The 27,039-nt window shown below is 43.2% G+C and overlaps 1 protein-coding gene across 1 annotated transcript in view; it reads left to right on the top strand.

The window, feature by feature from the left end:
* Positions 1–27,039, top strand: part of LOC109890791 (kinesin heavy chain) — a 138,063-nt gene that overhangs the window by 21,421 nt on the left and 89,603 nt on the right. The window contains exons 2-6 of the mRNA XM_031824700.1: positions 13,797–13,884; positions 16,393–16,466; positions 18,574–18,678; positions 22,077–22,125; positions 24,186–24,241. Coding sequence (XP_031680560.1) covers positions 13,797–13,884; positions 16,393–16,466; positions 18,574–18,678; positions 22,077–22,125; positions 24,186–24,241 — 372 coding nt within the window. The remainder of the gene's footprint in view (positions 1–13,796; positions 13,885–16,392; positions 16,467–18,573; positions 18,679–22,076; positions 22,126–24,185; positions 24,242–27,039) is intronic.

Raw genomic sequence — 27,039 nt, 5'->3', positions numbered from 1 at the left:
TCTTGAAAATGTTGTAGTTGGGGATGGAAATGACAGAATTTTTGGTGGCCTTCCTTAGCCAGGATTCAGACATGGCAAGGACATCAAGGTTGGCAGAGTGTGCTAAAGCAGTGAGTATAACAAACTTAGGGAGGAGGCTTCTGATGTTAACATGCATGAAACCAAGGCTTTTTTTGGTTAGAGAAGTCAACAAATGAGAGTGCTTGGGGACACGCGGGGCCTGGGTTAACCTCCACATCACCCGAGGAACAGAGGAGGAGTAGGATAAGGGTACGGCTAAAGGCTATCAAAACTGGTCGTCTAGTGCGTTGGGGACAGAGAATAAAAGGAGCAGATTTCTGGTTGTGATAGAATAGATTGAGGGCATCATGTACAGACAGGGGTATGGTGGGTTGCGGGTACAGTGGAGGTAAACCCAGGTACTGAGTGATGATAAGAGAGGGTTCATCTCTGGACTGGCTAGTTATGCTGGGTGAGGTCATCACATGTGTGGGAGGTGGGACAAAGGAGGTATCTTGAGTGGGACTCGAGGTTCCGCAGTAAACTAAGACAATAATAACAATCCTAGACAACAGTGTGCAAGGCATATTGACATTTTGGAGAGACATAAAGCGAGGCATAAAGCAATCACAGGTGTTGATTGGGAGAGCTAGCTAAGGCAACAACGGGTAAGACAACAGCTAATCAGCTAAGACAACAACAACAGGTAAAATGGCGATGAATGGGCAGAGAGGGTCGGTTAACTACACACAGGGCCTGAGTTGGGGCTGAGAGATAAATAAACAAAATGGAGTCCCATGATTAATGAACAGTCCAGCAGGCATCGGTTATGTAGCCAAGTGATCATAGGGTCCAGTGAACAGCAATAGATGGAGTAGTTGTTAGTTGTTACTACGCTTGCACATGGGAGACACAGCGTTTAAAGTTATCAGGCTGGGGTAAGTAGAAGCGTCTGCTCCGACATCCGGCGAAGGCCGGTTACAGCGGACAGAGTTAAGTCGGCAGATCAGTCGTGGTGGTACGGGGTGCTGTGTCAACAAAGGGTCCAGACCAGACGGCGAAAGAGGTAATTGTAGTTGTAGTCATTTCGTTTGCTAGCCGGGAGATGCGCCTGGCTCGCGGCTATCTGGTGCTAGCTTCGGGGCAGGGGCGTTATAGCCACTATAGCCATTCGGTAGCAGCGATGATCTGATGCACAGGTCCAGAGCTTACGACAAGGATCCGGCGGAGTGGTGGATTCTAGCCATGTTGGGGTAGAGTCCGGAAGGCATCGGCGGAGTAGCCGGGTGATCACAGAGTAGGCCGGGAGGTGGGCCTGGCTCAGGGCTAGCTTCGGGGCTGCGTCACTCGGTGGCAGCTAGCAAGCTGTGATGATCAGGAATAATGCTCCAGGGTTTATGGCAGGAATCCGACATTGTAGTGGAGAAAACAGTCCGATGCTGGTGAGTATTATCCAGGCAAAAAAAATGGCTGGTGTCTGTGCAGAAGGACAGGCCGCCAGCAGTGGCTAACAATGACTAAATAGCTAGTAGCTAATTAGCTGGCTAGCTTCTCATGGAGGTTCTGGCTATAAGGTCTAAAAAAATAATTGCAGATCCGTGTCACATTGGGTGAGGCGGGTTACTGGAAGGTATATTGAATGTAAAAATGGAAAGAGATTGAAAATAAATTGAAATATATACAAAAAAAGACTAAAAATACAAAAGTACACGAGAGGACTACAAAACCACTTCTGCACTGCTACGTCATCTTGGACATGAAGTAGCACACCCAACTACCTCATCCCCTTATTGTTTTTTTTCCTCCTTTGCACCCCAGTATCTCTACTTGCACATTCATCTTCTGCACTTTCTATCACTCCAGTGTTTAATTGCTAAATTGTAATTATTTCACCACTATGGCCTATTTATTGCCTTACCTCCCTAATCTTACTACATTTGCACACACTGTATATAGATTTTTCTATTGTGTTATTGACCGTCATCCAGTTGTCCAGGCTGGTGGATCTAGGCAGTAACTTAGACAGACGTTAATAACGCACAACACTCATGAAATACATCATTACATTTCTTTCCCAAATGAGTGGCGTTGTGGCACTAACCGGTGGTTGTATGGGGAAGTTGTTTGTGGCTCTATCACTTCCTAAGTGTCAAATAAAATTAAACAAAAATGAATTAAAACACAAACAAAAGATATACCTTAATCATCTAATGGACTATATTTATATATGTCCACGGTCTTGGCTAAATCACTCTATCATGGCATTTTGTCTCATGTCATATTTAGGGCAATCCTGCTTAGCAGTGTGTTGCTTAGGATAGTGCCTTGTACAGTGCTGCACGTAGTCTCACCCCCCCCCCCCCCCCCATACTCATCATAGGTCTGGGCTAGTATTCTCCCCCCTTTCTGTCTCGGGACCCCCCACCAGTGGTTGATGTTGGAGTCCAAGGCACCAACGAAAAGGTCGGACCCTTTGTACAAATTGTCAGCAGCCACTTTGTTAGTCGATTGGCTGTCACCTTTCAACCAAATCTCCTGGTGGCCTGCCAGTCACCACAGCGTCTGTGTGTGGTAACCATTCCAGTACCTGCAAACTGAGATGAGGATATATCGCACAGTGTTTCACCAGTGGGAGTCATCAGATCAGTGGCGGAACTGATGCCGTTATTCCTATAAAAAGGGGTTTCAGTCTCTCTCAAATCGGGAAAATGTATCATCGGAAGCAGATTCCACTCTTCACGTTGATGCTATGTTTCCTGAGATGGCCGCGGTGCTTGCAGAAGTGTCTGAAGGACAAGGGAAGTTAATCCTAGCTACAGTATTGCATGACTCCACGGAGGAGGGAAGTTGCTCACTCACAGAGACTGCATGATCGAAATCATGAAAATAATAGTCAATCCGGTTGGCTGATTGAATGTGACGAGATATCGTAATATCTGCTTAAGTCAGATTCTGCACCAAGATGTGTCGAAATGTTTGTTTCCCAAAAGGTCCTTTCCACAGATACTCCTTGTGGATGACTGTGTTGCAATCAGAGATAGGAGAAGGCACGGTTACCTGTGACCACAATTGGTTGCTTTTCCAATCCATCAGTGGGACCAAACGATCCATAAAGTCTACTCTGAGTAGCAGATATTCAGTATCAGGCTGGTAACATACACAGGGTGAACAAGCGATACATCTTGGAAGTGTAGTTTCAGCATGAGTCACATTGTGAGAGGCGAGGTAGTCTGAGGGAAACCTCAAAGTTTATTATCGCATCGGTTCGTTTTTAACCCGCATTTACCTGAGTTCAAAGCCCTTTTGCGATCATTGAACAATGTTTGAGAGATGATTAAGCAGTCCTCCAGGACTGCTTTGAGGTATGGCCTATTTGAAGTGCATTTGTGGTGATATTTTCCACAAAGTGGAGTGATTGTTCGCAACGGCGTGATGAGTCATTTGTATTCATGGTTAAAATAGATAGACTTATTGGAGTTTGAGTGGAATTGGCTAATGCGATGTTTAACTTTACCCTTGTATCTGAGTCTATAGTCAAAGCCTGTGGGCCTGTTTCTAGATTGAGCGGGCCCTGGATAGGGTCTCGAGTGAGATCGGGAGTAATTTGATTGTTTACGTCCTCATAAACTGTCTTAATTTTGGCGGACCTGTTGTCCGGGAAATCCACAACTAGTCATGGTGATTCACCTTTTTCCTCTTTGCTCAAATTGTTTGCACTTTTGTACGTCTCTTAGCTGAGCTTCTAGAGAGCATCGTCATTGAACCCTTTGTTACCCTTGGAGATTTTGTCAAGGCGTTCTGTGCCAAGTGCGCAGAGAGGGTTGGCTTCATCCTCTGGGGAATTGTGAAGCCAAGCTTTGGCTTTGATTGCAAGGAAGTGCCATATTACTCTGTGCCAAATGGCCAAGAGGAGAAGACTGAGGGACACCTGAGAGAGGTAAAAGTCTAAAACCTTCTGTCGTCTACACTCCTTTGTGTACCGAGCTCTGGTTGTGAGCTTGGTTGCTTGGTTGATTAGTCACGCTGTAGCACATGACTGTTCTGGAATTCCTCCAGATGGTGCCTAAGGGTGGTATTCTACTGCATCGCAGAGTCTACTTGGGCGCACAGAGTACTTATTTTAGACACGTGGGTATCGCACTTGCTCCGTTCGTTTTCATACTTATCTGTCATGGTTTGCAGGTAGAGGTCTTGAGTGCGGAGTGAGAGATTCAGTGATGAGATTTCCTCCGCTTGCATGGAGATACATTGTTCCATCTTTCTCACCTGGGTTCTCTCATCAATCATTTGGTCAGCGACTTCAATGAGTTCAGCTGTTTTGTCATCCAACTTTGTCATTGTGTTCATTAATTGATCTTCTTTGGTCTGCAACATTTGGACTAGAACATTATTGCTATGAGTAACGTTCATCAAAACTGCACGCATGTATTCAAGTTGCGTGCTCCTGTTTTTAGGTAACTCGTCAGATTTATCTAGTTTGACATGGACTTCATCATATTTATTTTTGGTTAATTCGAGTTCCTGTTCCTGCATCACAGAGTCGCCTCTTCACTGTTGATGTTGAGACTGGTGTTTTGCAGGTACTAATAAAGCTGCCAGTTGAGGACTTGTGAGGCGTCTGTTTCTCAAACTAGACACTCTAATGTACTTGTCCTCTTGCTCAGTTGTGCACCGGGGCCTCCCACTCCTCTTTCTATTCTGGTTCGAGACAGTTTGCGCTGTACTGTGAAGGGAGTAGTACACAGCGTTGTACGAGATCTTCAGTTTCTTGGCAATTTGTCGCATGGAATGGCCTTCATTTCTCAGAACAAGAATAGACTGATGAGTTTCAGAAGAAAGGTCTTTGTTTCTGACCATTGTGAACCTGTAATCGAACCCACAAATGCTGATTCACCAGATTCTCAACTAGTCTAAAGAAGGCCAGTTTTATTGCTTCTTTAATCAGAACAACAATGTCTCATTGGTTGGAACAAATCAATTTGGTCGTTATCTGAGTGATTGACCTGGTTTGTTTGGTTTGTTTGGCAATTTAACTTCCTTGTTAAATTGAATGAGACAATGACATCCAATTAGTTGAGATTGGTTGGATATTATTAAAGTGTAACCATTTGTTACAAATGTGAGAAGACATTGGCCCTCACATTGGGCAAAAAAAAAATACTGTTGACTCTTCAGCACAAGGGGTCACTTACCCCAGAGAGCTGAATTCCAAAGAATTTCAGCAGAGGGTTAGGGTTAGGGTTAGGGTTTCCGTCAGCCAAGGCATAGGATTTCACGCTGAAACCTGAAATGACACTGGATTCCCACAACGCGTGGGAGTTGGCTGTGAACAAAGGAAAATGGCTGATCTCTATTTGTTAACTTAGCATCTAATGCAAAGCTAGCCGTTCTTGCACAAGAATGTTAACTTTCAAGCACAAACAAGGTCCCCTTCAATACGGGACCAGGGGTTTACTAACGATGTCTCACATTCAACCCAATCTGCATTTCTTACTAGTATTGTTACCGAAAAAACACACGATAACATAAAGAAATATTCACTGTGTATACTCACGCTTCTAAAGCGTGATAGACAGAGATATAATACTTTGCTTCGGCCAAACTAATATATTTTCTCAAATTTCCTTTATCGGCTGGCCCATATGTCCTAGCTCTAGGAGTTAATACTAGCCGAGTGCTCGCTCGTGAATCGTGAGAGACAGAGATATAATACTTTGCTTTGGCCATACAAATATATTTTCTCAAATTTCCTTAATCGGCTTAATATGGACCATATTTCGTAGCTCTAGGAATTAATAATTGGTGAGTATACTCACTCTGACCCTTTGTCGTGTATACAACACCGGAGGCAATCTTTCTAGTATCTTAGTCAAAAGGAATCACTCACTCTCAACGATAATCCTACCTACAGCTCTATTGGTGTATAACGTAATTTGCTACACAATTCATGTAGACTGTTCAACAGTAAGGCTTAATTTTGTTTTAGATTCCTCACACAAGGGCTCCAATATGTCGTGACTTTACTTTCATGAATCTGATGACTGTTATTAATTTAATCGGGTAACAATTAAACATAGTTGATTAAATAAATAACAGTCATCTAGAGACTGCAGGGGTTCAAAGTTGCTAAATTTGAATATAGAAATGGATTTGATCAAACAAAACAATTCGACATTTTATCTCTGGGACACTCAGGAAATCAAATCAGAGCAAGATTACTGAATGATTACTGATCACAATCTGACACTTATGGATAGAAAGCTTTCTAAGAGCAGGTTTAACCTCTCTACTGTTAGAAAGTCGGATCAACTAAGAGTGAATTCAATGATTTGAAAACGCAATTAAGGGAATTAACTGATCCAGACTACAATAAATGGCTTCCTAAAGAAAATCAAATCCAAACCTAGCCAAAAGAGCACTCTTCCTTGGCTAAATGGAGAAATCTGGAAATTTGTGGTGGTTGAAAAATTAGTTTTAATGACTCCAACCTAAGTGTATGTAAACTTCCGACTTCAACTGTACCTACTACGTTTAATCATTGGTAGATTACATTAATAATGTAACAATTAACTCATTAAGAATTTGGGGCACCATGGGAAAAGTTTATTTAATTAGTTAGCATTTTCCGAATTAACTCAATAATATATCCATATCAAACCTACCTTTTCAAATGACTTTGATAGCAACAGTGAATCTATTAAGTGGAGTTTTCTCAACAATTACACTCACAATAGCACATTGGTAACAGCCGGTGACAAATGTCTATGCTGAGTAGGGCCTGGCTTGGTTAAAACCCTGGATGGGAGACCAAAGGGTAGCTGTAGAAGTTTAGATCAACTCTCCAGTAATAGGTGTTGACCAGCCTGTAGTTTTTTTCTTGATGTGGATATTTCTTCAAAAGGTATAAATTCAAAATATATCATACAAGGTTTGTCAATGTTGAAAATTGGTTACCTGTGGTTGAAGTTTCATCCTCAACAGCAGTTTATGTTGATACTTTTTTCAAATCCAAAGTATTTTCCACTTAAATTCCAATTCAGAATATGTTACTTTCAAACGGTTTCTGCCCAGTGGGTAGAGTCTCAGGATGTGTCCCGAGTCCTGACTCTCTACCCCACTTTCAAATACATGTCAGTAACTGTGCAAGGTAACACCTCAGGGTGGAAAAGGTGTAACATCAGACTCTTAGTTTGAGGGGTTAAAATTAAGCTCTCCCCTAAGGTTGTGGTTGATTAATTACATGTATTTGAATGTATGTAATTCAAGTGGATTTAAACACATTTTTTTTGTTAACTTTGATTGTCTGTGTACTTGTGTGTCGGCTGTAGTGTCTGTCGGCTAAACCCATCCATGTTAATGTGCACATCACTGGAAGACTGTACAGTAAAACTCAGAAGTGTCAGGTTGATACGTAAGCACTTCCATCATCTGACATGCCTGTCTTTCTCACTCATGGCTGTATCAAGGCTTGAACTGGCATTTAAAATGAGAAATGGGCTCACTTAGGCTCTACTCCTTTGCTCTTGCAGGTCTCCATCTCTCTCCCTCTCTTTCACCCTCTCCCCTCTCTCACCCCCCCCCCCCCCCCTCGCTCCCTCTGTCTCTCTCTCTCACTCCTCACTCTCTTTCATCCTCTCTTACCTCTCCTCACTCTCTTTCGTCCTCTCTTACCCTCTCTGTGTGTGTCTGCTCTCGAGGAGACCATGACAATCCCTTTCGTGGGGGCTAGGTGGCATTTGTTCCCCTGGATTAGTCACTTCCCAGGGATTCTCTTCCCTCTCCCTCTCTCTATCCCTTCACTCCATCTCTCTCTCGCCCACTCTCTCCTCACTGCAGAGTTAGGGAACCAAGGGAAATATTCTTCTCTTTAGCTGTTCTCTCCTTTTGACTACTCTCTCTCTCTTCTCTAGCTTAGCTCTCCTCTCCTGACTCAAATTGTGAAAATCGATCCAGGAACAAAGAGAACCTTACCATTTCTCTGCTTGATTTGAAAGATAAACCCAAGTATTTCCTTAGTTTTTTTCATTTTATTTGTTTTTTTTTCTGCAGAATTTGCATTCTCTATGTCTCTATTGTAATTTGTAACCATGGTGTATAAATATGCCTCCTATTTAGAGAGCCTGGTGGTATCCACGGATTGTGCAGCAGTTTAACAGGCATTTTCTAGAGAGAGAGAGTTTATTTGACCCTTCTGTAAATGTATTATTTTCATGTAATGTATTCTTGTGCCTGCCATTGTTGATGGGGAGTTGAATGATGTTGTTATCTGTCTGTTTGTGGTTTAGCTGTAGGGAGCCAGCAGCCCAGAACCATGTAGATTCTGTGTCCAGAGCAGTCTATAGCTGCCCAGAGACCTGCCCTGAGAGCAGGCTGCATCCGGTGTAAGCTGGCCATCCCGTGTGACACACACACAAACGTCCCGTGTGTAGGGCCCTTCATACCTCTGAGAGGAGGAGAGGAGCCAATCTCTTTTCCCCCGGCCTCAGCAGAGAGTCAAGTCAAGTGGGAGGGAAAAACACATGCATGTATCACCAAATCCCAAAGCCTCTTATTTATCAATCTGTGTGTTTTTTTGTTTTTTTTACCAACCCACAATATGTAGCCAGTGATGCATTAACATGCAAAGCGAGAGATAGATGAGAGGGAAGGTAGTAGAGTGTGAAAAGGAAGCTTTAAAGCAAATTCCGTGGCTATGTAGCTGCTGCCCCGGTTAAACCCACCACGCCCAACCCTCTAGCTGCTGTGTTTGCTAGTGATGGGGAAAAAGTGTGACACCAATCAGGCCCCTGATGACGGGAGTTGCCCACCCCTGAGTCTAGCGTGCACACACACACACACACACACACACACACACACACACACACACACACACACACACACACACACACACACACACACACACACACACACACACACACACACACACACACACACACACACACACACGCGCCAAGGCCTCGGTCTGGTTAGAGAGAGCAGAGCAGCAGAGCTCTGATGGTCCCCAAAGCTCAGCCCATTTCTCCCTGCCAGACCTCCATTTACATTCAGCTGCTCTCTCTCGCTCTCTCTTTCTCCCCCTTCCCTCCCTCCCTCCTTCCCCTGTCACACCCTTCTCTTTGTTTCCCCTATGTTCTCCCCCACTCCCCAACTCTCACGCTAACAACAGATTGCGGGAAGGGAGGCCTTGGCCTGCTGTATTTCACATGCAACCCACAAGCACACACAAAAAAAAACACACACACACATAATGGAGAAACGTATATAGCACATGTATGCTGAACAGAACAAAACAAAATAGCAGATTAGCTTTAAGCAGGGATATCAGAATAAGAAACGGCTTAGCAAAGCAATGGGGATGTTTGATCCTCATTACATCATATAAGCATTTCATGTCATTCACAAGCCCCAACACATTTGCAGTTGTTCTGCTAGGTGCAGCGTTCTGCTCTGTGTGGAGCACATCCTTTGGAACTGTACCCAATGGTAATCAGACCTAATGGAAAGCTTGTTTTCACCTGGCCAGCTCGGAGGTTTATTTGTGACAATTAAAAACGGTTTCAGTTATTTGAAACCCAGGTCAGATGACGAAAAACATGGAGTCTATTACCTATTCAACTATGTCAAATCAGAATACTGTGTATTTTCCCTGTCTGCAGCAAAAATTTATAACTGAAATCTTAAAGCTAGTCAGTAGATATTGACCGGCGGTAAAATTGTAACACTTGAAAACCTTTTCAGTTTAAATGGGAAGTACAAAAAATACTTCAACTAGGTCATAGTAGGACCTCAGGAAATTATCTTCTCTACACACTGTATATGATTTCCCTGTCTGCTGCAGAAATTAATAACTGAACATCCTAAGAATACTTGTAGAACTACCTGAATCTGAGTTTAAAGCAAATGAGTCAGTGGATATTGTCTGCATCCAAAATGGCACCATATTTCTTATATAGTTCACTACTTTTGACCTATAGGGCTCAGGTCAAAAGTAGGACAGTATGTATAAGGTGCCATTTGGGAAGCAGATTCAGTCTTTAGGCCCATTACAGCTCAGAACAACACCAGAATAGAACAGGAACATGTTCCAGAATGGAACGCCGAGCAACTCCGAAGAGAATATCAACATTTCAGGCTCTCTTGTGTCACAACTGTTAAACATGTTTAATTCAGTGAAGTGCATGATTCTAAATATAGTTTTATGGAAAATATGTGCCTAGCCAATCTACACAGAGAGCTAAGAAGGGAGGTGAAGAAATTAGGGGAGGTATGATGCAAGGGGAGAGGATGAGGAGGAAAGGAGAGGGGATGAGAGAGGAAGAAGATGAGAAAGGAGGAGAGGGTAAAGGAGAGGAGAGGAACTTGTAGGAGTAGAGGGGAGGAGAAAGCGAGAATATAGGAGGAAATGTGAGGCTAGATGGACTAATTACTCAATCTGTGCTGGCTAACAGCAGGGGAGGAGGGGAGGGATGGAGTGACGGGGGGAGGGATGGAGGGAGGGCTGGCCAGTGACTAAGGTCTGTTTCATTATGGAGATTTTCACTGCAGTGTCTCTCCATCTCCACCCCTCCATACCACCGCCCCTCCCTCCCTCCTATCTCCCATCTGGCCTGTCTTCTCCTCCTTTTCTACCCTTCTCTTTGTTTTTCCCTATAGCCCAGAACCTCTCTGATAGCTAGCTCTCCCCCCACTCCCCCACTCTCACGCTAACCACAGATTGGAAGCTGTTGAAGAAAGGGAGGCCTGATGTGTTTCACATGCAACACACAAATACACACACACGCACGCAAACACACACACACAAACACATGTATACAGTGTATGTACATTCTTAGATTTTTTGTTGTTGTTGCTATCTAGAACCAGAAGGGTTATTCTGCTGTCTCCTTAGCAGAACCCTTAGAACAACCCTTTTTGATTCTAGGTAGAACCCTTTTGGGTTCCATGTAGACCCCTTTCCACAGAGAGTTCTACTTGGAACCAAAAAGGGTCCTCCCTATGGGGACAGCCAAAGCACCCTTTTGGAAAAAAAAATTCTAAGAGTGTACTGACACAGTCCCAGCTGAGCTTAGTGTTCTTATGTTTTGAACATCCGATTGTCATGTATCTGCAGCAGAACAGAACAAAACAACATAGTAGATTAGCTTTAAGGAGGGAGATCATGATAACAAACATTTTAGCAAAGCAATTGGGATGTTTTTGATCCTCATTATATCATAAAAGCATTTCATTTAATTTTACAAGCCCCTGGTGAAGGCCAACATGTTTTGTTTTTCTGCTCAGTGCAGGGTTCTGCTCTGTGTGGAGCACATCCTTTGGACCTGTGCCCAACGGTAATCAAGCCTAATGGAAAGCGTGTTTGCACCTGGCGAGCTCTGCGGTGCAACTGTGACAGTTGACAACTGTTTCAGTTATTTGAAACCAATTTCAGATTACGAAAAACATGGAGTTTATTACCTATTCAACTATGTCATATCAGGACCTCAGGAAAATGTCTCCATGTACCATGTATTTCCTTATCTGCAGCAGAAACTAATAACTGAACTCTTAAGCCAGTGAGTAAGTAGATATCGACCGGCGGTGAAATTGTGATACTTGAAAGCCTTTTCATTTTAAATGGGATGTACGAAAAACACTCTACGTCTATTCAACTAGGTCATAGTAAGAGGAGCAGTAGAAAGGAGGAGAGATATGATGAGAGGAGAGGATGAGAAGGAAGGGAGAGGGGATGAAAGAGGAAGAATATGAGAAAGGAGGAGCCGGTTTAGGAGAGGAGAGCAGGGAATAGGAGGCGAGGGGAGGAGAAAGGGAGAAGATGATAGGAGGAAAAGTGAGGCAGATGGACTAATTACTGAATCTGTGCTGGCTAACAGCAGGGGAGGGGAGGGGTGGAGTGATGTGATGGAGGGAGGGAGGGCCGCCCCTTCATTCCTTCACTCCTCCATTCCTCCACCCCTCTGTCCTGCCATCCTTCCATCCCTCTATTTCTCCGTTCCTCCGTCCCTCAATACCTCAATCCCTGACTTTGCCGCGTGCCGCAGAGACCATTTACCAAACACACACACACACACACACACACAGTAACCAGGGGAGTAGTGATGTTGACAGTAGATGAGGTGATGCATTGACCAACAGACTCAAAATAAAATAAAATACAACAGGTGTAGACTTTACAGTGAAATGCTTACTTACAAGCCCATTCCTAACATTGCAGAGTTAAAAAGTAAGACAAATATTGTCTAAATGAAAAAGGAAATAGTAACACAATAAAAACAATAATACAGTATGTTTGTAGAGGTAAAAGTGACTAGGCAATCAACATATATAATAAACAGAGTAGCAGCAGCGTATGTAAAGAGTGTGTGTGTTTTGTGTGTATGAGCGAGCGCGTGTGTGTGTGTGTGTGTGTGTGCGTGTTGGAGTTTCAGTGTAGTGTGTGTGAATGTGTGGGTAGAGTCTCGTGAGTTTGCATAGAGAGACAGTGCAAAACAATTAAGATAAACAAATAATAAAGGGGTTCAATGTGAATTGTCCAGGTAGCCATTTGATTAGCTGTACAGGTGCCTTTTGGTCACAGACTTGGCGCTCCGGTACAGTTTGCTGTGCGGCAGCAGAGAGAACAGTCTTTGTAGAACAGTCTTTGTATGGCATGTTAAAAATGATTTTTTAAACTTTCTTTCTATTGAACATGCCATACAAATAAAGGCATTTTAATTATTTATATGAAGAGTGCCTTGGTCCTCCTTTCTTTTTGATTTAGACAGATTACCTTGGCTTTCTAAGGCACAGGAACTAAGATGGTTTTCTTGAAGCATGCAGGTATTAGAGATTGGGTCAGAAAGAGGTTGAAAATGTCAGTGAAGACTGTGTAACATTTGCCCATTTTGGCCATGTGTTTTAGGTTATTGTCCTGCAGAAAGTTGAATTAATGTCCCATTGTCTGGAAAGCAGACTGAACCAGGTTTTCCTTTAGGATGTTGTCTGTGCTTATTAGCTCCATTCTGTTAATTTTTTTTATCCTGAAAAACTCTCCAGTCCTTAACGATTGCAAGTATACCCATAACACGATGCAGTCACCACTATGCTTGAAAATATGAAGAGTGCCCCAAATATAACACTTTGTATTCAGGACAAAATGTTAATTGCTTTGCCACATTTTTTGCTAAATTAGTTTAATGCCTTGTTGAAAACAGGATGCATGTTTATTCTGTTACAGGCTTCCTTCAGTTCACTGTCAATTAGGTTAATATTGGGGAGTAACTATAATGTTGTTGATCCATCCTCAGTTTTCTCCTATCACAGCCATTACACTTTGTAACTGTTTTAAAGTCACCATTGGATTCATGGTGAAATCCCTGAGCGGTTTCCTTCCTCTCCGGCAATTGTTAACATGGACGTTTGTATCTTTGTAATGAGTGGGTATATTGATACAACATCCAAAGGGTAATTAATAATTTCATCATGCTGAAAGAGTTATTCAATGTCTGCTTTTTTTATACATCTACCAATAGGCCCCCATTCCCTGCGGCAACATTCTCATGGACCGTGTTAAGGGCTGTGTTTGTCTCTGTATGCACACTATTCCCTATATAGTGTACTACTTTTACCAGAGCCCTATGATAGTGTAATACATAGGGAAGTAGTGTAATATATAGGGAATTGGGTCAAAAGTAGTGCATGTTTTCTGTTCAGGGAATAGGGTGCCTTTTGAGATGCATCCAGAGCCAGAGACGGTGTTTGTCTGTGTGTTTGTTTTGATGTATTGACTGACCCAGGAACTGTGTGTCTTGGCTCCACAGGGGAAGTCCTATGTGTTTGACCGGGTGTTCCCCACCAACACAACACAGGAACAGGTGTACAACACCTGCGCCAAACAGATAGTCAAAGGTGAGTGCCAGCCTCTGTCTGTCTGTCTGTCTGCCTGTCCGTCCGTCCGTCTCTCTCTCTCTCTCTCTCTCTCTCTCTCTCTCTCTCTCTCTCTCTCTCTCTCTCTCTCTCCTCAGTATTTGTGGGTTCGATTACAGGCTCAAAATGGCCAGAAACAAATACCTTTCTTCTGAAACTCGTCAGTCTATTATTGTTCTGAAAAATGAAGGCTATTGCATGCGAGAAATTGCCAAGAAACTGAAGATCTCGTACAACGCTGTGTACTACTCCCTTCACAGAACAGCGCACCCTGTCCCTAACCAGAATAGAAAGAGGAGTGGGAGGCCACGGTGCATAACTGAGCAAGAGGACAAGAACATTAGAGTGTGTAGTCTCAACGTCTCAACGTCAACAGTGAAGAGGCAACTCCGGATGCTGGCCTTCAAGGCAGAGTTCCTCTGTCCATTGTCTGTGTTATTTTGCCCATCTTAATATTTTATTTTTATTGGCCAGTCTGATATATGGCTTTTTCTTTGCAACTCTGCCTGGAAGGCCAGCATCCCGGAGTCGCCTCTTCACTGTTGACGTTGAGACTGGTGTTTTGCGGGTAGTATTTAATGAAGTTGCCAGTTCAGGTCTTGTGAGGCATCTGTTTCTCAAACTAGACACTCTAATGGAACACATATTGGGCCACTGTACGCCTATGTAGATATTCCATTCAAAATCTGCCGTTTCCAGCTACAATAGTCATTTACAACATTAACAATGTCTACACTGTATTTCTGATCAATTTAATGCTATTTTAATGGACAAAAAAAATGCTTTTCTTTAAAAAACAAGGACATTTCTGAGTGACCCCAAACTTTTGAACGGTAGTATATGTACAACACTTGTCCCAAACATATAGTCAAAGGTGAGTCCAGAGCAGACCGTAGCTGATAGAACAACTGATAGCTGATAGACCATTCATTGCATGCACTTTCTGTTTCTGAAATTTTATTCCAGTATTATTTAGGCCCTGATGAAAAGAAATTAAAGTAACAATAATGTGCAAGCTTATCTTGAAATTAACATTTGAGCTATCTATCTTGCTCTCAGTCTCTCCTTTGCTCTTTCTCTCCTCCTTGCACGCTCTCTCTCTCACTCTCTCTCTCTGTATCTCTCTCTCCCCTCTCTGTATCTCTCTCTCCCCTCTCTGTATCTCTCTCTCCCCTCTCTGTCATCTTGCTGTCCAGCCTTCCCTCTCCTTTCCCACATGCATAGAGAGACAGTGTAGATTGCAGATTTCAATCCCATTGTCTAACATGACAAACGAGTGCTATGCTGTCTGCCTGTGATTGAGCCTGGGACAGTTTAATGAAAGGGAAAGAACAGCACTGTCAGAAGAAAGAGAAATAGAGAAAACAGATGAGAACACAGCCAGAGTGTAGCATAGGAAATCAAATGTAGTAATAAAGAAGAGAGGGGAGAACAAAAAGAAAGGATGAGAGGAAAGGAAAATAAGAGAGGTGTGAAACATACTGTAGACAAGGAAGAAAGGAAAGGAAGGGAGAACAGAGTGAAAGAGATGCCATAGAGCTGGTCTAACTCAGTGTGTCTGCAGTACAGAGATAATTGGATCTCTCTCTCTCTCTCTCTCTCTCTCTCTCTCTCTCTCTCTCTCTCTCTCTCTCTCTCTCTCTCTCACTCTCTCTCTCTCCCCCCCCCCCCCAGCTGCACTGGCCTAATTGTCTCTCTGGCTCTGGCCTCTTATCGTCCTTCTCCTCCTCTCCTCTCAGAGACAGATTCCATGTGTCTTGAATTACTTGTTTATGTCACGGTTCGGTTCGGCTAGCTCCAGCACCAGCATGACTAGAATAGCTTACAAAGAAAGAAAGAGAGAGAGAGAGAGAGAGAGAGAGAGAGAGACAGATGTAGAGAGACAGAGAGAGAGGGAAAGCAACAGAAATAAGGAAAGATAAAAGGAGTGTGAAATGAAATGGTATAGGATGAAAGAAGTTATGGTTCCCTCCGGCTCCTAGCCTGGTAGTTGGTATGTATGTTTGACTTTCTGCCCACTAACTGACAAAACAGAGGTTGTGGTGCTTGTTAGTGCTTGCTGTATCGTGCTCCTCTGTAGGTGTGGGTGTGTGGTTGTGCGTGTGCGTGTGTGAGCACGTATGTGTGTGTGCTGTTCTGTAGGTGGGCAATCTTTGTTGGTGCAGTGTCTTGTTGCTATGGGCTGAATGAGGAGGCTGTTGTCTTATGTCTAGCATCCTCTCCCTACTCCTGTCTCCTTATTCTGCCTCTGTTCTCCTGCATTCTGCCTCCTGTCTCCTATCTCCTAACAAAATGTGCTGTTGCTGTATAGGCCTAACTGTCATTCCTTCTCCTCCTTCCCTGCCTCCTGCCTTCTGTCTACTGTTCCCCTGCATCTAGATATGTTGTTACAGTATATCTAACATCTATTGTCCATTGTCCTGTATCTTTCCTACTTTATAGATGTGCTGTTCTTTTGAACGTACTGTATTCTCTGTCTCCTGTCTCTAGATGTACTCGGGGGATACAATGGCACCATCTTCGCCTATGGACAGACCTCCTCTGGAAAAACACACACCATGGAGGTATGTTTTCGTAGACCACATCACCACAGAGACTAGACTTGGCTTGTATCCTAAATGGCACCCTATCCCCTATAAACTGCACTACTTTTGTCCAGTTTGGGACGTAGAGTGGAGCGTTCTTTATGTAGAGTGATATAAACCAGTGATTCTCAGCTGCAGTCCTCGGGTAGTACCCTGCCGGTTGCACGATTTTGTTCCAGCCCAGGAAAGCACACCTTATTGAACTGTTAGGTTCTAATTACCAGAGTAAGAACTCGGCGGACACTGAAAGCTCAAACCAAGTTTTTTCATCCCAAAGGGTCGAACAGCTGGTTCCACCGGTGGTGGATATACATACCATATACAGTGCCTTGCGAAAGTATTCGCCCCCCTTGAACTTTGCGACCTTTTGCCACATTTCAGGCTTCAAACATAAAGATATAAAACTGTATTTTTTTGTGAAGAATCAACAACAAGTGGGACACAATCATGAAGTGGAATGACATTTATTGGATATTTCAAACTTTTTTAACAAATCAAAAACTGAAAAAAAAAGTTCCATTTTGGTTTCATCTGACCAGAGCACCTTCTTCCACATGTTTGGTGTGTCTCCCAGGTGGCTTGTGGCAAACTTTAAACAACACTTTTTATGGATATCTTTAAGAAATGGCTTTCTTCTTGCCACTCTTCCATAAAGGCCAGATTTGTGCAGAATACGACTGATTGTTGTCCTATGGACAGAGTCTCCCACCTCAGCTGTAGATCTCTGCAGTTCATCCAGAGTGATCATGGGCCTCTTGGCTGCATCTCTGATCAGTCTTCTCCTTGTATGAGCTGAAAGTTTAGAGGGATGGCCAGGTCTTGGTAGATTTGCAGTGGTCTGATACTCCTTCCATTTCAATATTATCGCTTGCACAGTGCTCCTTGGGATGTTTAAAGCTTGGGAAATCTTTTTGTATCCAAATCCGGCTTTAAACTTCTTCACAACAGTATCTCGGACCTGCCTGGTGTGTTCCTTGTTCTTCATGATGCTCTCTGCGCTTTTAACGTACCTCTGAGACTATCACAGTGTAGGTGCATTTATACGGAGACTTGATTACACACAGGTGGATTGTATTTATCATCATTAGTCATTTAGGTCAACATTGGATCATTCAGAGATCCTCACTGAACTTCTGGAGAGAGTTTGCTGCACTGAAAGTAAAGGGGCTGAATAATTTTGCACGCCCAATTTTTCAGTTTTTGATTTGTTAAAAAAGTTTGAAATATCCAATAAATGTCGTTCCACTTCATGATTGTGTCCCACTTGTTGTTGATTCTTCACAAAAAAATACAGTTTTATATCTTTATGTTTGAAGCCTGAAATGTGGCAAAAGGTCGCAAAGTTCAAGGGGGCCGAATACTTTCGCAAGGCACTGTACATTGGGTGGAGTCTCCTCCTTCTCGCTAAACATTGTATCTTCGTTTCTAGGCAGGAAACTAAGTGATAGGGCAATAAACTGTTCCTTCTCCCTTAACGTGACCTGACCTCGACCCCCTTCATCATTAATCTATGGCTCTCTCCCCTCATCAATGCCTGCCATGTGTGATCGTTTTCCCTACACTCAGTATATTCCAAGCTTAATTGCACCCACCATATACCTTCCTCCTACAGATAACCAATAACTTCTGGTGTCGAGCCTCTAAACCATAGCACTCAATATTTCAACAGGATACCTGATAATTAACCCTATTCCAAATTTTAGGAGTCAGAACCTAGAATCCATCAGAACTAATCAATGGATTGATGATTAGTTGAGTGGTTAAAAAAACACTAACTGGCATAAATCATTGTACACTCCAGTAGTTGAAGTCCCCTTGCTTTAAATTATTTACCGTCTTGTCTCCTCTCTTCTAAATATCATCGGACTCTCCTCCAAGTTAAGTTCCTGTCCCCTGTTCATCCTTCTTTTCCGCTTCCTTTCACAATGTTTTCCTCCCCCTCTCCTCTCTAACTCCCCCTAGTCTTTTACTCTCCTTTAACCTCTGCCAAGTGACCTCCCCCAAGTGTTTTTCTCTTATCCATTCTTCCTCTCGTCTTCTCTGACGTCTCATCTTCTTTTCCCACATCCCTTCTGTCTTCTTTCAGGGCAAGCTGCATGACCCTCATGGGATGGGGATCATCCCTAGAATTGCAGAGGACATCTTCAATCACATATTCGCAATGGATGAAAACCTTGAGTTCCACATCAAGGTCTGTACTCTGCTGACAACACTGTCTGTCTGCACCAATAGTCTCATAGTCTGGTCAAGTGGTAGTGCAGCCGACTCCGGACCACACATTGCCCCTCTGGACCTCACTTTGAAAATCGCTCTGCCACTTTTAATTTTGTCTTGCCGTCTGTTTTATCTCAACATCTATCTAGTTGATGATGTCTCTAAAAACACTGTCTGGTGTCCTAGATCTGAATGTCCTTTAGCCAATTCTTCTGCCTATTTGTATCACACCATAGGATACAGATTACTGGACCAGACTACTGCACCATCTCACCAGTACTGAGAACAGTGTGATGTCTGTATTCCCCCATGACCCTCTGGTCTGTAGTGACAACATTTTCTGCACCAGTTGCTCGGTGGTGTACCAGATCTCTATGTCAGTGTCGGTCAGTGCTGTTTAAGATGAGGGAGGACTTTTTTTGACCTTACTTCTATTACAGCATATTGGATAACTGTCATTCATATTCCATTCACCCAGTTCAATGTAACATGGATATATTTGGACTACTACATAATACTCAAATTTTACCTATACTCATCATGAGGTTGTTGCAAAAATTTGAGGTGACAGACATCATTAGTCCAACAGTTGCAAATGACAGTTTCTATTGGACAATTCAGGTATGTTTGCTTCCGTTTAAGAAACGTTTTCAACAGAATTGGTGGAGTGAATCACATGCAAACACTGTTCACTTTCATAGCAGCCCATTGTATTCCTTCTCGCATCTACGCGCTCTCCTCCTCTTACCTTTTTCCTCCGCTTGTGGACTTCAAATCACAACACATCAGCTGTATGTGACCAGGTGAAAAAACCTTTCCAAGCCAAACCATATCATAGCCGCTACACACAGTCTACATCATTGTCACCACATTAGCTAAAGTAACGTCATAGTCAACCTAGCTAATAGAACTAACGCGTTTGTAAATCTGCTACAATCATGCAGTACAGTGTACAGTCAGTAAGCAATTTAGCAGTTACACCCGGCGGGACCCGGTGGCAATACATTAGTAAAACCGAAAGCTTACCTGGACTTGGATGAGTTCCAGGGTTTCATATTCATAGCATCCCTCTGTTTGAGCCAGGCGTTTGAGTTGGTTAAACTAGCTATCTGCATTTGCTAGCTAAGTAAGTGAAAGTGAAAGTAAAATGACTAAATTATAGCTCTCACTCTCTCTCTCTCTCTCTCTCTTGCTTCTCCTTCATTTTTAAATAAATTAATTTGTTCAAAACTGTTTAACTATTTTCTCTCTCTCTCTCTTTGAGACAACTACTGACAACATTTTATGCACAACAGTGCTTGCTAGCTGTAGATTATGCTTTCAATACTAGATTCATTCTCTGATCCTTTGATTGGGTGGACAACATGTCAGTTCATGCTGCAAGAGCTCTGGTAAATTGGAGGACATCCTCCGGAAGTTGTCATAATTACTATGGAAGTCTATGGAAGGGGGGAGAACCATGAGCCTCCTAGGTTTTGTATTGAAGTCAATGTACCCAGAGGAAGACATAAGCTAGTTGGCCCCTGGCTACACAATGGTGTTACCCTACAGAGTGCTGCTGAGGCTACTGTAGACCGTCATTGCAAAACAAACAGTGTGTTTAAATAAATCATTTGGTGACATGTGAATATATTTAGTATAGTTTTATCTAGCTTTTTTAATGTTTCACTATTTAAAAAAAAATGAAATTCACTGAGGAGGATGGTCCTTCCCTTCCACTGAGGAGCCTCCACTGCTCTATGTGCTCTAGAAAACTCCTATGGTTATTATTAGGATGTGTCAGTCGTCTAGGTCATCCTTGCCATAAGAACCACCTCCTCCACAATCAAGATAGTGGCACTGGGGATGAGCACACCCCTTAAACATGACCCTCATGACCATGATAGTCCGGGGACTCAAGAAGTTGGATAAACTAAAACACATTTCTGTACTAGACGACCACGCCAGCTCACCATACCTGAGAACTGTGTGATGTCTTCCATCATGAACCTCTGCTCTGTAGTAACAACATGTTCTGTACCAGTAGACATGGTGGTGTCCCACATCTCCACATTCTTTAAAAAAAGGGTTCCCGAAAGGGTTCATGAGATAACCCTTTTTGTTTCCAGAAGGGTTCTACCTGGAACCAAAAAGAGTTCTCTGATATGGAGAGCCGAATAACCCTTTTAGGTTCTAGGTTGCACTTTTTTCTATGAGTTTATGTGCTCCAGACAACTCCTATGGTTATTATTTTCATGCTCCAATAGTTCAGAGGAGTTAGCTAAAGCACATCTGGGACCCGACCACACTCGAGAACCAGTGGAGGCTTCTGAGGAATGGAGTCAATGGAATTGTATCAACCACAAGGAAACCACGTTTGATACCATTCCATTTACTACATTCCAGGCATTATTATGAGCTGTCCTCCCCTCAGCAGCCTCCACTATATGGCACCATCTAACTCACCATAATTGATAGTGTGATGCCTCAATTCACAGTGGCCCTCTGGAATTACTGTAGACACTGTGAATGTTTTCTCTACTATGTCTCTACGCTCTTCTGGCTATTTTGTCGAGCAATAAACATAGATCTGCACCAGACTACTGCACCACCTTTCCATAACTGAGACCTGTGTATTGTCTGAATCAACCATAGCTATAGCCCACTATAATCACTGGAGTTGCTGTGTTTGGGCCAGTATTGCGGCTATTCTGGATATTACTGTCCTGCCATAGCATACATATCACTGTACCAGGCTACTGCACCAGCTCACCATACATGAGAGTGTGATGTCAGAATCCACCATGACCCTCTGTAATCACTGTAAATGTGAATGTGTCCGCACCAGTAGTCTGGTAAAGATGTGCTTTAGACAGATCACTGGACCAGGCTATTGCACCATCTCACCCCATAACTGAAAACTGTGTGTCTGAATCCATCATAGCTATAGCGCTCTATAATCACTGGAGTTACTGTTGATGAATAGGCATGGTGCACAATGTGCAATAAAACATCCCAAACATCAATATCTACTTAAAGCATAAACATCTGGACCAAACCAGTCTACTGCATCACCTCACCATGAACTGTGTATGATGTCTGTGTGCATAGCCTCTGGAATTATGGAATGCATAGACACAGGATATTAATAAATCATTAGTATCTTGTCATATTTGTACATTTGCCTAAATAACAACTATCTTATAATATCTCACAACTAATACCTGGCATACTCGGCACGCAGAACCAAATCTCTGTGCTCACAAGAGACTAGACCTATCAGAATGCCTGTGAGCCAAGAAGACCACTTTAACATATTTGACATATTAGCATTATCAGTCCGCTGTCCTCTCGAAGATTAATTTCTCTCAATATGCTCTCTCTTCTCTTCCCCAGGTGTCCTATTTTGAAATATACATGGACAAAATCAGAGATCTTCTGGATGGTAAGTGTATTCACAGCACTAAAATCACACACACGCACACACACATGGACGCACGCACACACACACACACACACACACACACACACACACACACACACACACACACACACACACACACACACACACACACACACACACACACACACACACACACACACACACACACACACACACACACACACTGCAGTTTTCAATGTGACTTGTCATTTCCACTTCAATTTAGTATTTCGTTTGTATGTGCAACAGTAAAATGATACCCTTATGATAGTCTATGTAAGGTTCTAGAGGGGCTGTGGCTAGACTCCCTGTAAGTATATGGTAGATGTCTATCTTAGTAAATCACACCAGCCAGAGGCAATTAATGTATTCTCAAAGAATGGTTATATAAAGGCAATAAATAAAATACAAAATGGAACCCTATTGACTATATAGTGTACTATAAAGGGAATAGGGTGACATTGGGATGCAGACAATATGACAGCAGCCTAAGGCAGTGATGAGATGAGAGTTCCCATCTACATTCTGGAGAGAGAGAGAGGGGGGCACAGAGGAAGGGGGAGAGAGAGCAAGAGAACAGTGGATCACTAAGAAAAGACAGGAGGTAATAAGGGAGAAAGCAGACAAACAACACTGATGGAAAGAGAAAACAACACACACACACACACACACCTCTGAGAGTATCCTCAGCCTTGGCATAAATCTGATCTGATTGGATATGATCTCTCACACAAACCTGTACATACATGGCCCTAGTCGCTCTTCTGTCCTGTCCTGGAGGAGAGTGTCTGTTTTACCGCTTGTTTCCAGTTGAAATTAAATTGGAAGTCAGGGCCTGAGGAGGGCTCGAGTCAGAGCAGCAACAGATTTGTCAGGCTTAGAAACACTCCAGTCACACAAAAAGATTACAAACACACCTCTGAGAGTATACACAGCCTTGATGTAAATCTGATCTGATTGAATATGAACTCCCATCAAAAACACAAAGTTGAAACATAAAGCAACTGTTGTGTCTGTGTTTGTAAAGTGTCTCTGAAATGCACTCCAAATGCGTTTTGATTTGATTTGACTGTTTTGGGCCTTTGGGCAAATATGAAAAAGTAAAGTCTCTGAACTTAGAGGGCTTTCACACCAAATTGGTTTGGTGCGGTTTTTCTGAACTCTGGCGCATTTTCCCCACTTAGTTCGGTTTGTTTGGACTGGTGTGAACACTATCAGCACCCGGGAGCACACTCAACAATGCAACATGGTTCGCTCAAAAAGGGGTGGTCTCGGATGATTCCATTTGTACTGTGGTGTGGTTCACCGTAGTATTATTGGTTGTTTGACTGCGAGCACACAGTACCATAACTTGATATCTCTGAGTAGCATTACATTTATGAGCGCATCCGATGCAGATTAGGGAACTCTGGCTATACCGGGCATGTAGGCTACTGAATATAGCCTATTCAAGTTGCAGTTAGAGCGGCTTTGCATGTTGTTGAAAGACCAAAGTAATATGACGTTTGGGAGACACAGGCTTCTCATGCTTATGCTTCTCATAGATGGATTTAACGTGAGCGTTAAGGGAGACACAAGCTTCTCATGCTTCTGCTTCTCATAGATGGATTTAACGTGAGCGTTAAGGGAGACACAAGCTTCTCATGCTTCTGCTTCTCATAGATGGATTTAACGTGAGCGTTAAGGGAGACACAAGCTTCTCATGCTTATGCTTCTCATAGATGAATTTAACGTGAGCGTTAAGGGAGGCACAAGCTTCTCATGCTTATGCTTCTCATAGATGGATTTAACGTGAGCATTTTTCTCCAATAAACAAATGACTTCCATGAATTGATAGTTTTGTTTTGACCTATTCATTCGTTTGACATTTGGCAATGTGAAATGCACCAGACCAAAAGAAGAAGAAAAAATACAATGTGACAAATAATCAAACTCTGAATCGAACTATAGCTCAGAACTATGTGTGAAAATGCTGTAAGTAACAGGTGTTCCAGTCCAATTCTGGTGATTGTACTTGTAGGGTAATAATGACATCTCTCTTCTTCTGCACCCGTCTCTCTCAGTGACTAAAACCAATCTGGCAGTGCATGAGGACAAGAACAGGGTTCCATATGTGAAGGTGAGTCAGACTGCTGATGGGATGTTAACTAACTGGCCATCTGTAAATTGTGGGTCTCATCTGTGATGGGCTCTTACATTAAGTGTTATCGTCATAATGATAACATTATTACGTCAGGAAACAATTCCAACTAATTCAAATGTTCAAATGTCTAGTTTTATTGTCAAATGCACAAGTACACTGAAATGCCTTTCTTGCAAGCTCTTTCCCAACAATGCAATAATCAATATTCGTAGTACAATAAATTAAGTAGAACAAAAACACACAATAAATATAAATAAGAAGAACACGAGAAAGTAAGTAATCTAATACTGTACAGTACAGGGTCACTGCCAAAACCATATTTATAATGTGCAGGGATACTGGAGTGTTAGGGGTAGTTATGTATAGGGGTAAGGTGACTAGGCATCAGGAAATATGATAAACGGAGTAGCAGCAGAGTATACGAAGATTGTGTGTGTGTGCGTAGAGTCAGTGTGTGTGTGTGTGTGTGTGTGTGTGTGTGTGTGTGTGTGTGTGTGTGTGTGTGTGTGTGTGTGTGTGTGTGTGTGTGTGTGTGTGTGTGTGTGTGTGTGTTGGAGTGTCACTGTGAATGTGTGTGTGTGAGAGTGTGTAGAGTCCTGTGAGTGTGCATAGTCAGTGTAAAAAAAGGGTCAATGCCAATACCATATTTATAATGTGCAGGGGTACTGGAGTGGTAGGGGTAGTTATGTATAGGGGTAAGGTGACTAGGCATCAGGAAATATGATAAACGGAGTAGCAGCAGAGTATACGAAGATTGTGTGTGTGTGCGTAGAGTCAGTGTGTGTGTGTGTGTGTGTGTGTGTGTGTGTGTGTGTGTGTGTGTGTGTGTGTGTGTGTGTGTGTGTGTGTGTGTGTGTGTGTGTGTGTGTGTGTGTGTGTGTGTGTGTGTGTGTGTGTGTGTTGGAGTGTCACTGTGAATGTGTGTGTGTGAGAGTGTGTAGAGTCCTGTGAGTGTGCATAGTCAGTGTAAAAAAAGGTTCAATGCAGATAGTCCGTGTAGCCAATTTGTTTGTCATTTAGCAGTTTTATGGCTTGGGGATAGAAGCTATTCAGGTGCTTCTTGGTGTCAGATTTGCTTCTCTGGTACCGCTTGCCGTGCGGAAGCAGAGGGAACAGTCTATGACTTGGATGGCTGGGGTCTTTAACAATTCTCAGAGCATTCCTTTCACACCGCCTGATATAAGTCCTGGGTGGAAGGGTGCTCGGCCCTAGTGATGTACTGGGTTGTCCGCACTACCACCTGCGGTGCAGTTGTCATACCAAGCAGTGATGCAGCCAGTCAAGATGCTCTCAATGGTGCAGCAGTATAATGGTGCAGCAGTACAACCAAATCTTTTCAACCTCCAGAAGGGGAGGAGCCGCTGTTGCGCCTTCTTCACGACTGTGTGTCTGTGTGTTTGGACCATTTTACATCCTTAGTGATTTGGACATTGAGGAACTTGACACTCCACTACACCCCCCTCCCCCCGTTTCCTGTAGTCCACAATAAAGCTCCTTGGTTTTACTGACATTACGGGAGAGGTTGAGGAGGTTGACCTCTTCCTGTTCCTTTCTCCTCGTTGCCGGTGATCAGGCCTACCACCGTTGTGTCGTCAGCAAACTTGATGATGGTGTTGGAGTCGTGCGTGGCCACGCAGTCATGTGTGAACATGGAGTATAGGAGGGGACTAAGCACACACCCCTGTGGGTCCCCTGTGTTGATGGTCAGCATGGCGGAGGTGATATTGTCTAACCCTCAATACCTGGGGTCGGCCCGGCAGGAATTCCAAGATCCAGTTGCAGACAGAGGTGTTCAGTCCCGGGGTCCCAAGCTTGGTGACGAGCTTGGAGGGGACTATGGTGTTGAATGCTGAGCTGTAGTCAATGAACAGAATTCTTACAGCATACAGTGCATTCGGAAAGTATTCAGATCACTTGACTTTTTTGTTACGTTCCAGTCTTATTCTAAAATAGATAGATTGTTTTTAAAGTCCTTCATCAATCTATATGCAATACCCCATAATGACAAAGCAAAAACAGGTTTTTAGAAATATTTGTACATTTATTTGTAAAAAATAAAGTATTCAGAGCATGTACTCAGTATTTTGTTGAAGCACCTTTGGCAGCGATTACAGCCTTGTGTCTTCTTGAGTATGATTCTACAAGCTTGGCACACCTGTACTTGAGGAGTTTCTTCCCATTCTTCTCTGCAGATCCTCTCAAACTCTGTCAGGTTGGATGGGAAGCTTCACTGCACAGCTATTTTCAGGTTTCTCCAGAGATGTTTGAGCGGGTTCAAGTCCGGTCTCTGGCTGGGCCACTCAAGGACATTTATAGACTTATTCAGAAGTCAATCCTGCGTTGTCTTGGCTGTGTGCTTAGGGTTGTTGTCCTGTTGGAAGGTGAACATTCACTCCAGTCCAGAGGTCTTGAGAGCTCTGGAGCAGGTTTTCATCAAGGATTTCTCTGTACTTTGCTCCGTTCATCTTTCCCTCGATCCTGACTAGTCTCCCAGTCCCTGTCTCTGAAAAACATCCCCACAGCAAGATGCTGCCACTACCATGCTCCACCGTAGAGATGGTGCCAGGTTTCCACCAGATGTGACGCTTGGCATTCAGGTCGAAGAGTTCAATCTTGGTTTCATCAGACCAGAGAATCTTGTTTCTCATGGTCAGAGAGTCCTTCAGGTGCCTTTTGGCAAACTCCAAGAGGGCTGTCATGTGCCTTTTACCGAGGAGGGGCTTCCATCTGGCCACTACCATAAAGGCCTGGTTGGTGGAGTGCAGCAGAGACGG

This window comes from Oncorhynchus kisutch, linkage group LG5 (genome assembly GCF_002021735.2).
Source record: "Oncorhynchus kisutch isolate 150728-3 linkage group LG5, Okis_V2, whole genome shotgun sequence".
NCBI classification, from domain to species: domain Eukaryota; kingdom Metazoa; phylum Chordata; class Actinopteri; order Salmoniformes; family Salmonidae; genus Oncorhynchus; species Oncorhynchus kisutch.
Note: the sequence above shows the minus strand (reverse complement) of the source record. Positions and strands in the feature narration are given on the sequence as shown.